Source organism: Aythya ferina (genome assembly GCF_964211825.1).
Source record: "Aythya ferina genome assembly, chromosome: 18".
NCBI classification, from domain to species: Eukaryota; Metazoa; Chordata; class Aves; order Anseriformes; family Anatidae; genus Aythya; species Aythya ferina.
Genome location: NC_140317.1, coordinates 8,983,784 through 8,996,171, shown reverse-complemented (window position 1 = coordinate 8,996,171; position 12,388 = coordinate 8,983,784). Strand labels below are relative to the sequence as shown.

At 39.3% G+C, this 12,388-nt stretch overlaps 2 protein-coding genes across 7 annotated transcripts in view; one reads left to right on the top strand and one right to left on the bottom strand.

Annotated features, from left to right (window-relative positions):
- The first annotated feature begins 373 nt into the window (after positions 1–373).
- On the top strand, positions 374–3,105 carry LOC311420894 (nucleoside diphosphate kinase). The gene is made up of 5 exons (XM_084492242.1): positions 374–527; positions 847–979; positions 1,470–1,571; positions 2,339–2,451; positions 2,857–3,105. Exons 2-5 carry the CDS (start codon positions 851–853, stop codon positions 2,972–2,974), a joined length of 462 nt encoding a protein of 153 aa, XP_084348368.1. The 5' UTR covers positions 374–527; positions 847–850; the 3' UTR covers positions 2,975–3,105.
- Positions 3,106–3,527: 422 nt separating this feature from the next.
- MBTD1 (mbt domain containing 1) overlaps positions 3,528–12,388 on the bottom strand; it is a 35,226-nt gene continuing 26,365 nt past the window's right edge. For all 6 annotated transcript variants that reach the window (XM_084492238.1, XM_084492239.1, XM_084492240.1 and 3 more), the window contains one exon: positions 3,528–7,550. In XM_084492238.1, coding sequence (XP_084348364.1) covers positions 7,432–7,550 — 119 coding nt within the window. In that variant the 3' untranslated portion in view covers positions 3,528–7,431. The remainder of the gene's footprint in view (positions 7,551–12,388) is intronic.

The window sequence follows — 12,388 nt, the reverse complement described above, 5'->3', positions numbered from 1 at the left end:
GTAAAGAAAAGATTTAGCACGGCTCCACATCCTTAACCGTCTCACTTTTCACTGTGAAAAACGCGTTTTGATGCGTGGCGTTAGCCGCTGTTTACCAAGCGTTCAATTTACAGCTCCGTGCTCGGGTCTGCTCGGTTCTGCACCCCTGTGGGGGGAGAACGGGGGCAGGAAGAGCAGGGAACGGGAGCCTTGAGGGGCTTCGAGGGCAGCTGTGGAGGAGGCCGGGTGCCTCCGAGCTGCCACAGCGAGGCCCCAGCAGCTGCCTCCCTCCCGGGCGGGCCGCCAGGCGCTGAGACAGCGCGGCCACCGCGAGGCCCGGCGGCTGTCCGGCTTCTCCTCAGCGGCCCGGCCCGGCTTCACCTCAGCGAGCAGGGGCTGGCGGCAGCAGGTGGGAGGCGCAGACGAGCCCCCAGCCCCGCCGGGCCCGCCCCTAAGCGCCGCGGGGCGGCCGTGAGGAGAGGAGGAGCCGCCCGCCCGCCTCCTCCTCCTCTTCCTGCGGCGGCTGCGGAGCGGGAGGCTGCGGCGAGGTAGGCGGCGGCCGGGCCCTCCGGCAGGGGAGGCCGGAGGGGGAGCGGGATGCGCCTCGCCGACACCCGGAGCCTCACGGGGGGATCGGGGGGAGTCGTCTCGCTTCAGCCCCGGTGGCTGCGGAGGGGAAGGGGCTGAGGGACGGGAGCGGGCCCGGCGCCACGTGGGCCCGGGCGGGGCGGGCAGGGCGCCGCCATGGACGTGGGGCTGCCGGCTGCCGGCCGACCTTGAGCCGCCCCTCGGCACGGGGAGCTGTGTGAATACGCGTGTGTGGGGGTGTAAGTGGGGGTGTAAGTGGGGTGTATTCGTGTCCCGCAGCGCCATGGCTGCCAACTGCGAGCGCACCTTCATCGCCATCAAGCCCGATGGCGTCCAGCGGGGGCTGGTGGGGGAGATCATCAAGCGCTTCGAGCAGAAGGGGTTCCGCCTGGTCGCCATGAAGTTCGTGCACGTAAGTCCCCGCGCTGCTGGCTCCCTTCTAAACGCCTTCGTTCAGCTGCCACGATAGGTAAAGGTACCATTTTCCCATGCTATCGTTTTCCTATGCTGCCGTTCTTGTATTACAACGGGAATCTGGACAACAGCTGCACGCCCGTCAGGCCGAGCCTTCTACCAGCCACGAGCACCTGAGCTCTTCCTTCCCTTTCCTAAGGAAAGGGCTCTGCTAGCTTAATGGAGCCCCTGAGACGAAGTGACCTTGACTGAAAGGTTGTAGCCACCAACATGCATCAGACACCTTGTCCATAGCTTGTTGCCCAGGATTACTGTAACACAAAAAAGTAATCTTGCCCACTTGAAACACTGAAAGCCCTAATTCCCGCCCCCCCATCCTGCACTCCTTTAATTTTATAGCAGGAACTCATCTCCTAACACTAGTAACATCTTTTGTGTCATGGTATTTTGACAGCAATATATTTAATGTTACATCTGCTCTTTTAAAGGCTTCTGAAGACCTTCTCAAACAACATTACATTGACCTGAAAGATCGACCATTCTACCCTGGTTTGGTTAAATACATGAACTCTGGACCTATTGTGGCAATGGTATGTGTTTTTTTTTTTTTTTTTTTTTTTTAGAAACTGCTTTCTTGAGTATATTTGTCCCGTGCTGCAAGTTGTTTTAAAATAGTAAGATGCACTGGTTGTTACAGGAACGCTACAAAACTGCTTAGTTCTGATACTAATATAATTAAGACAGTTTAGTGTGAGTTCTTTATTAAAAAGAAGGAAGATGTGCATGTTTAAAATGCCAATTAAAATACTTGAAGATTCTTGACAGCTTAATTTCTGCCCCAAAGAACCTTCTACTGGGGCGGGGGAGGGAGAAGAGAAAGAAGTTTAGTTTACTGCTTTCTTCCATAGATGTTCATCTTCTGTGTCATTCTTTATGCTTTCCTCAGAACAATAAAACCACTCTAGAAGCATCTCATCTTGTGACTAGAAAACATACATGTAACTACACATTCCTGCAAGTCTTTGGGTTGTTCATTTTCTAACAAAAGAGAAGTGTTTTAAGGTTGGCTTTACATATCAAGTAATTTTAAGGCTTGTTAAGGTATCTCACATAACTGGAATGACAGTGCTGATAAACTGGAATTTCTTATTTAAAAAACAAATTTTCCCTAGATGTTTTTCCCCCCTCTTTCTCTCCTTCTCTCTAAGGAGAGAATCTAGACTTTTTTTTTGAGATAAAACCCTTATTTCTTTACAAAATGTGAATTATTACTAAAGATTAATCTTTGAAATGTTGTAGAAGCAAGAATTAATAGGTTTGGTTTGTCTTGTCTTTTTCTTGTTTTTTGTCCCTGAAGGTATGGGAAGGCCTCAACGTGGTTAAAACTGGTAGAGTAATGCTAGGGGAAACCAACCCAGCAGACTCAAAGCCTGGTACCATCCGTGGTGACTTCTGCATTCAAGTAGGAAGGTTTGTGTGCTCAGTATCAATGTTATTGAGAAACTTAATGGTGGTAGTCTTTTCTTCAAGAAAGTCAAATTATTGATAGATAGCTAGCCTGATTCTTTTTTATTTGCAGGTTGCATTTTGTAACAGATACTTAGGAAAATGGCTTGGTACAAAACACTTTTTTTGAAATACTCATCAGCTACTCATCAGAGCTTCATGTAAGATCAGTCAGTGGCATTGGCTGTTGTAGTCAAATAGCCCTAGTCCCCCCTGCTAGGCTTAATTAGCTCTTACAGTGGGGCTGTTTAAGTACTGTAGTTGACATAGTAGCCCTGTAGCTCTAGGTGCTTCATCCACGTTTTCCATTTACTACTAGGTTACTAATTTTTTTTTCTCCTTTGAAACGATGTTTGTCTTCTTCCACAGAAACATCATTCATGGCAGTGACTCCGTAGAAAGTGCTCAGAAGGAGATCAATCTGTGGTTTAAACCTACGGAGCTCGTTGACTTCAAGTCTTGTGCACACGACTGGATCTATGAGTGAAATCAGCTTCCAGAAGGAATTGTGCCTCTTAACAAGTCATCTCATTCCAGCCATTGATCTGGGAGCAATTATCACCACGGTTAGCTTAGTCATTTTTCAGCATTATCAAATAAAAGGATGATACAAACTAACTCCTTGTGGTGCATTTACTATGACAGACTCATCTTATTGAACTACTCAATAAAGTGGGATGAATATTTCAGTATTTTCCCTGTGCACAAGGTATAGTGGTGTTAGAATACAGATTTCCCTATACAGGTATTGAAGCATAAAACTTTGCAGTTAATGGTCACTGAAGTTGCTTTGCAGACTACTGAAACACCTTCAGCTGCAGTCCAAAGCCAACTTGCAGAGAGAAGGGGTGGGGGCGCTACTTCAAGCATGGAACTGCACTGAAAAGAGTGACATTATCCCGTGACAAGATTTCTATCCCAATGCACAACTATTTATATCAGCTGTGAAATACAAGGCCAAGTCCAACTATTAAGCTTGCACTGTATTAAATGCTTACCTAGTGCCCTAATCCCCTTTAAGAAAACAACATACAGGAAGAGATTTTTTAACATTTTTATTTTGTGTAAAAAAAGGCAAATTTAGTGAATTATTTTCATCTTGTACACAAAGTTATAATTTTAATGCTTTTCACATCCATGCTGAAAATCTGCGGTCTCATAAAAATGAAAGGAACATTAATTTCTCCAAAAGCATTTTTTCACTTAGTTATGTACATTGCATGAGAAAGTTTTAAATACTCTCTCATTGACCACACAAATTACCAAGAAAATAAAAGATTAAATTTGTACAGATATTGATTTATATATCAAATACATACAGAAATGATGTAAAAACCCTATCTGTTTAATCTTGATTCCCGCCCCAATGTTTTCCCAGGGGCCAGAGCTGACGCCTTTTGTATAAATGGCTGTGGCTTTTTGTTTTAAATATGAAAATTAAAAGGAAGAAAAATTCAGTTTAAATCACAGTTTTTTTAAAATCCCTTCCCAATAAAGGATTGTTACCAAATATATTAGCACCATCGTACAAATATTGACGGGAGAGGGTATTCACATCACATAAAACAACAATCATAAAAAACAAACAAACACTGAAACCCGTGTTAGTATCCGTAGAACAAAGAATTGATAACTGCTTTAGCTTTCCTCAGATGCAGCAAGGAAAAGGTTAAAGAGTTGTATTTAAAATAACAGATCAGCAGAAAGATTCTGAGCAACAGAAGGGCAGCTGCAAAGGTGCGTAACTTGTGCTACCTTATGGTTAAAAAAAAAAATTGCTATGCCAAATAGTGAAGTTTGACCCCATTGAAGATTTCAGATGTCTAACACTGCTCTTCCTTTAGCCAAGTAACATGGCTTAAAGTGAAAATAAAAAATACCTAGAGCCATGTTACTAACGAATGCTTTACAAATACAGTGAAGCCTGTACTATGGATACCACAGGCAATCTGTAACCCACTTTTTGGGGAATCCATTCTCAATACCTAGTAGAATTTTGCTCAGCCTTTCCTTAAACCTATCCTGAGCAAATGACTTCAATTAATTCCTCACATGGTCTACATAGGACAGATTTCACTATACTTGACAAACAATGTGGGTATATTTTGAATTCAGAAACAGAGGAGAGATTTCATCCGTAAGTCTCAACAAGCAACTCCTAGCGTAGTCACCTGTGTATCTGAGAATGCAAGTCAACTCCTGTACTTTAGTGTTTTAATTAAAAAGTATACCTGTTTTTAAAGAACATTATAAAGACTGACAGACTTCAAATCTGATTCTGTTATCCTTCCAACACAGGAAGTGTGTTCATCTTAAGTGCTATTTTTGCCTCTTCACATTTGAAGACTATAGCTCAAAAGTCAGACATGACTGGGAAACCAAGTTCTGAGTCTGGGCAATATGCAGAAGTCCAAGGTTCCAGGTTTCCTGGCTTTGCAATATACCTTGCTCATTATAGCCCAAGTTTTCACATTATGAAACACAAATTAATGCAAATTTTTCTACTGTATTCAGAAGCTATCGATGAAAGAAGAATGCAAGACTGTGCCAACCTCATTCCAGCTGTGACAATTTGCAAGTTGTCACATTAAAAAATAAAACAATAAAAATAATAATCATAATAAAATGAATATTGATGTACTTACCAAACCAAAACAATGCTTGCAGAACTGGATTTTACAGCAGAATAAATGGAGAGCACAGGAAAATAAAAATCAGGGCTCACCAAAGTGTCATTAACAATGGTCTCTAATCCTACTTCTCCAATCCAGGCTGTTTAAAAGAAATGTCACGTGTGTCAGAATCTGAGAAAACGTATTTGAAGTCTACCAACCGTGATAAAGTCCTTTCACTGTGGCTATTTTAGAGAGCGAAAGTGTCTTTACCACCTGAAGTTACAGAAACGTAATAGTCTGATAACCAGATTCTGTTCATGTAAGAAGCTGTTGTTAAAAGGGGGTCAGTATTAAAGAAATTTCACTAGTAAGGGAGGAGAAAATTCCAGACATTCCTACACTATACAGGACATTTTTTAATTCCAGTAGTAAATACAAAACTTTACATAATTAACCCCTCTTGCATAGAATGAGGTAAACCTGTGCATATTACCAATACTATGTACCCAAAGTTAGAGCAATATTTTAGAAAATAATCAAATTGCTGGTTTTCAACTTTCTATGCACTTTTTTTTTTTTTTTTTTAATTCAAACAACAATATACAAAAAAAATGGTCTCCTGGGGCTCTGTGGGTTGATATCCTTAAAGCATTTCTTAGGCTGTAGGAACAAAAAAATTACTTTTTTTTTTTTTTTAAGCCCTAACTTATAGTCAAGAGTCAGATGATCATTGTACTGCTCTGAAGGGGACCTACTAAGACCCAGAAGCACTTATAGAACATATGCAATTAATTCCTGAGAGTTTAGTTAATGAACCTTACTGGTAAAAGCTAAAGCTCTTGATGCACGTTTTTCCAGTCACAGCTCTGCAGGGCTGATAAATAACTTTACTAATCAACTCCATAAATGAAGCCATCTAAATAAACACACAAAGTTTAAAAATATGGAAAGAAAATCCAAATAATTCAGAGTTCATGCAAAAGTACTTCGTATTTTACTATTAGCCATTTTCACCCTTCTGCGTGACTTTTGCCTTTAAAACCGCTGGACAGTTCAACAGGTGGGGTTAAAGGGATACTCGACACAAAGATTCCAGGCAATAAGCAAATCCAGTTTGTGAATTATATGCTAGATTGTATATGATTTATATACTTTCCAAATCTCAACTTCCATATCATACTACTGCAGCAAGAAAGGAACTCTGCAGGCTGTGCAGGCTGTGAACTTTTTTTTTTTTTTTTAATTTGCAATGCTTGGCTCATTTTAGCTCAACTGAAATCACATGGAACATCAGTTTTGAATGTTCAGAAATAAATATTTAAGATGGCAAGGAAACATCTAGGTCTTTCTGAATGGAAAAAAAAATAATCAGAAGAATACTCCGAAGTTCCTTCCCACTCCCAAGGGAAGGCCTGAGTTACTAATTACGTTTCTTTAGCCTAAATTCAGAGCTAAACTTAATCTTCCAAATGTGGGAATTTTCTGAAGTTCCAGTTTGGCATAGGGCTCTGTAAACAGTTGCTGGAGCATTCCAAGACTACACACATCCACGTACAGACAAGAGCTTTATAGTCCCAATCCAATGCCCACTGCAGTCACTGAAGACAAGGCTACTGATATTAATGGGCACTGATTCAGACCCTAAGGAACTTTTTAAAATTACAAAACGTCTTATATAAAAAAAAAAGCATTTAAAACTAAATAAAAACATCTTGAAAAGTTAAAAACCTCCCTCATGTGATGGCTCCAATGCAACTGGGGCTACTCACTGAGTAGAGCTTTACAGGACTATCTTCCACATACAATTTATGCCTCTAAATCAGAGCTTAAATGCCTTATTTTCACCATAAGAAAACAGAGGCGTGACCAGTGCAGTTCGCAAGAGTCTGTAAGTCTCCCAACTTGTACCAAAAAGGTTCATTTGTCATGACAGTTCATCTGTACTTGCAACTATATCTTCCTCCAACCACTTCCCACAATCGTGCTAATTAAACTTTAATCTTACCAAAAAAATTAGATTTTCAGTTCTTGTTAACAATGCACAATAAATCTGAACTTGAAAATATTACAAAATTCTTTCAAAAGCTTCAAATACAACACAAAAGTGTCCATTCTTGTTTTTAATAAATTGAAAAATCTTCTTTCACTAAAATAGTTTCCCCGCCCTTCCAAAAAATTCTGAACTGAGTCTAACTCTTCTACAGTTAGCAAAGTGCCCCAGGTACAGTCATCCAAACTGCACCATCAAAGTGGGAACGAGATCAGTCAGTCTTGGAGAAAGGCTCTTTTCCTATCACCAATAATCTGCCCCTCACTTTTCTGAGCTGCTTTATGGTTCTTGTTTAATGTAGTAACTGGCAGATCCGTTGCTTTCCTGATCAGATGCTCCTTGAAGGAAGCTATATTCTTCTCCATCTAGCAACTCCTCCTTCAGCTGCAATGAAGACACTAAAAACAAAAGACGAACATTAAAGATCTGTAACATTCAAAAGAAGTACAACTTTCTCTTAAATTTACTTTATATAATTTAAATTGGCAACAGCTCCAAGATTTCCCATTTTCTTACATTCTGCGTTTTAGTGGTTGTTCTTTTAACATGCAATATCCCACAGAACACAGATCCTTTCTGACCTTACACTGAACTTTAAGCTATGCTCTAGTATTAATACATATGAGTGAGCAATTCACAATCATATATGCTCTATATAATTTTTCTTCCAAGATTTTACTATTTTAAAACTCTGGTTTAAGAGGGCAACAAAATGTTGCTAAGAAAAATTCTTTTTTTTTTTTTTTTTTTTACTGCTCACTTTTTTGTTTACTTTCTACTTCCAATTTAGTCTTTAGCCTAGTTACAATGAACTAGTTGCCATTTACAATCTCTGAATCACATTACTTGCCTGATTACTGTAAACAGTCTACACAAGACAAGAAAAAAACATTGATAAAGATTTCTTAATATATCATTAAATTTTTAGGATCCCAGAGGTTTCATTCAAGACATTTTTAGTAGTTGTAATCTTCTCCCCTTTCTTTTGTATAAAGAAGATAGAAATGAGACCTGAGACATAGAAAGAACGATGTTATGAATAGCAATAATGTCACAATTACTTCTCCAATTTCACTAATGGACAGTGGTAATTATTGAAACATGAGCACAATGAAAAGGACACTGAAAACAAAGTATGCCAGTACTTTCATTAAAGGTGCAGTACCCACATTAAAGGGTTGATTATACAATAATAAATGATTTGCTGTGACCAAATGAATGAGAAAACTACTAAAGTTTATGATTACTTAATATAAATTTATATGCACATCAATGTACCTTGAAATGCAGAAATATTATGCAGTGAAACTAAAAATAAATTCCATAACCTATTACTAGTTGTAGCCCTGCTATAACTTACAAGCCATTTGATAATTCTTTTATTATTTTTCTGTCATCTTCCATGTTGGAAACACTCGTGCTAAATAAAAATAAAATTTGAAAATAAAGATATTAAAAAAAAGTCCAGAAGTTGCAACATAACGCAAGCTCTCCCCATTTATTTAACAGAAGCCATCTCACTGGCTACATAGCCCACACTCTCTTGCCTTAAAAACAAACAAAAAACCACTTCTCCCTGCATTATGTCCAGCTCTGATCAAGAGCTCTAGCCTGTGGAGACAACAAAAGTGCTGTATAAATTGCAAGACACACAATTGTTTACTTGGGTATGCTGCTAGTACCTTAAGCAAAGGCTACACCCAAAATATCAATACAGCACGGAGTGATGGTTTGCATGTAGACAAGAAGTAGGGTGAGTCTCTCAGAGCAGCCTCCTTCTCCAAGACACTGGCTGTTGTCTCTTTTTAAAGTGATGCTGTTCTACAATTGCATTTCAGTGCTTAAGGATCATTTCATATGACTCAAAGATACAAATCTACATCGAAGAAGCAGCACAACTTTGCTAGAGAACAAAAGCACTTTGTATTCCAAATGCTATGAGGCACTACTGAAACCTTCTCCAACATGTGGCAGTAGGAAAGGGGAAAAAGACATTTAGTGAATCTTACCAAGTTCTCTGATAGACAAGAAGTTTTATAGTAGGTATCTGTCTTGTCAGTAATCTTCCACTATTTTCATTCAAAGCCATACAGGTATTTCCTGAAAAGCGCCTACATCCTAGCTATGACTACTAAAACATAAGGCAGTGTTAAATGTTACAGAATAGATACGCAATTTATTAATTATGGCTGACCTCAAATGTGTTGAGCTTACATTTTGTTGGGGTATACTTCCCTCTTCCCTAGACTTAAAAGGTGTGTTTTTTCTGGTTTCTATTTAAACACCTTTGGTCAAGGACAAGGCTACACCACAAAACTAATTTTGTCCCAACACTTCAAAATTCAGAATTTTGGCATCTGAAAAGTTCCTGAAGATGGTAATGGAAAGCATCAGGTCCCAAAACCCAAAGAACACCAGGGTTTTGTAGGAATTCAGAGATCTAATGACACACAAAACTCAGCCTGTGCACATCTGTGCACTAAATAAACACCTGAGCTGTAGATTTGCAGTCAGAGAAGACAAGTTGTGCAAAAACACAATCCAGAAATCCTCTCACCAGGCTTACAGCTTCCTTGGTACAAAAGAGAAAAGAGACATTTCTTTTTACTTCAGTTTGCTACTCGTGTACATCAGTTACTGAGAAACATTGGGGGGTACACAGAAGAGAGTCAGGACAAAGGAACTGTTCTGGATGTCCTCTGCAGTCAATGAAAAGTGGCAACACCGCAGCATAATCAGACTAAAGGAAGTTTTAAAAAACATAAATCAAGGAAATTTGAAGCTGTATGTATTAACCTGGCAACTGTCCTGCAGGTAGAGCACAATCTGGTTTGTCTGATGGATTGTACCTCTCCACTTTATCAGTTAGCGGTATTTAGTGTATCTGCTATACTTCCATACATAATAGGAAAAGATGAGAGGAAAAACTACCAGATCTTGTATAGTAATCTATACTGAGAAAAAGACTGAATACATTACACAAGCTATCCTTAAATAAGCTCAAAATTATAATATTTTTATGTATTTTAATATCATAAAAACTTAATAAAATTTTAACATCACTGATGATTTTAGTGTTTTTCTCTGCTCTCTCGTATAGTTGCATGATTTTACCATTGATACTTAAACAGAACAGATTTTATAGCAAAGAGGGAAAAAGACTCATCTTAAAGGACAAACTAATTTCAAATATAATTTCTACATTAGTAACTCACAAAATGTCAACTAACATCTCCATTCTCCAAGGATGTTTATCTTTTCCCAGATAACTGTCTTTTTTCTGACATAAAGGCAAATATCACTCCTTATCTATTATGTACTGCTATTTTCTCTACAAAAGATGTTACACACTAACTTCCTGCTGTCAAATATTCCCAAAACACACTGCCATTCAGTTAGGCTTAACAGAATGCACTTCTGTATTTTAAAACTTCGCAGAGCAACTCTGTCCCCCAATAACCTTCAGCTGTCCTGCTATTAAGTTTTCAAACTTTTAGAGTCCTTTTCTACTATAATTAATTCAGTGATGTGGTGCATTGGTGAGAATGAAAAGCTCCCTAAGGGTGGGGTGGGGGAAGTAAAAATAAAAAAAATAATAAAAAAAGAAAAAGAAAGGAAAAAAAAACAGTTGATGAGTCAGCATGTTCCTTGCTAGCCCATGCTCGGTTCCCCACCCTGTCCATCACTTCCCTCTGCAGTAAGCAAGGCTGATGTGTCTAGTTACCTGTTTTGAGGCTGGGACTGAAATCTTGGCTAGTCCTGGGAGGCTGGAAGGCCTCCGGGGCTGTCTGTGCTGGAAGGGTTCGATATGGAGGAGGAGTCAACTCGTCATCACCAGAGAAGCTCCTCCGCACCCCACCTGCCATGGGTAGGCTGGACAAACTGACAGGTTTCTTCCCAACTGGTATCTTCCTCTCTAAACATCAAGTCAAACTACAATAAACGCTTGGGTTAAAGTGCATTAGGTAACTCAGACTGTTCAACTGAGAAATGGCTCTGCTTCGTGTTCACAGATTCTGGAAAACGAGGGCCTTCATATACAATGGTACCATTTCCTTATTAGTGGGAATATTCTTCCATTTCTCAACCACCACATTTTTACTTACTGAATTCTAGAGACTGGATGGTAGGACTCTATGCACATCATGCTATCAATGAAATATAACTGCTGTAAATTCCTACTGCTGCAGCTACACCACACAGTCACTATACAATCCTCTGGTCATACAGTTCGAAACTATAGTTGTTTCTGTGTGTGTACCTAGCAGAGACAGGAAATGTGGTTCTTGGAAAATAAATCCAGTCGAGACAAGATTTATCCTCTCCTAAAGCCTAGGTTTAAAAATATATACTCATGGTTACTTTAGAATGATGCTTACCATTTTTATAGTGCCTTATGAGCATTGATGAGCCTTTTGGTGTTTAGCAATTTTATTTATTTAATTAAATTTAAATTCCTTTAAATTAGTAAGCATTGCTTTCATGAAAAAACGCTATGAAACCATTTTCCATGCCAGTTGTGAATCTGTTCCTACTATGTTACCTAGGAGACGCTCTGATTCTGTGACTGAGGAAACCTCTCATTACAATAGCAGGGATGCAAGCACTTTAATACGTCACCTCCACTACTTTGAGCTATATCAAGACCAAAGATTGTAATGCTTAAGTATTCTCAGCACAGTCAGATAAAGACCGTATCATTAACAAAAGCCTAGCCCTTAAAGTAAAAAGGTAATGAGACTATGCATGCGCTCAAGGTATCACACATACATTTTTCTTACTAGAAGGCTTCAGTGTGGGGACCCCAATTAAGCTTTTTAGATAGTAGGAAGTTGGAACAGGCATAACTCAGTTTAGCTTCAGGTCCTACTCAGGTATCTTTTTTTTTTTTTTCCTGTCCCAGTCTAAGGGCCTCTTCCCTTATAGCTAGATCTGTGATAGAACAAAAATCAGTGGATGCAGCTTATTTCAATACAACACCTACTGGTCAAAGATTTAAAGCTTTGAAATAAGGGAGATTGGTGACAGGTGAGTTTTTATTTTAGCTCAGACAAACTTGTCTATTTTTTTTTCCAGTAACCTCAAGATTAATTGATTCCCTGAAAAAAATATTTAATAACTATTCTGATTGAAACCAAGTTACTTTAAGATACATAGGCAGCTGTCTATAGACCCACTGTTCCATGTTTTCAATGCTCAGAGGCATTTAGTTCACCTTGTACTTTACAACTGAGTG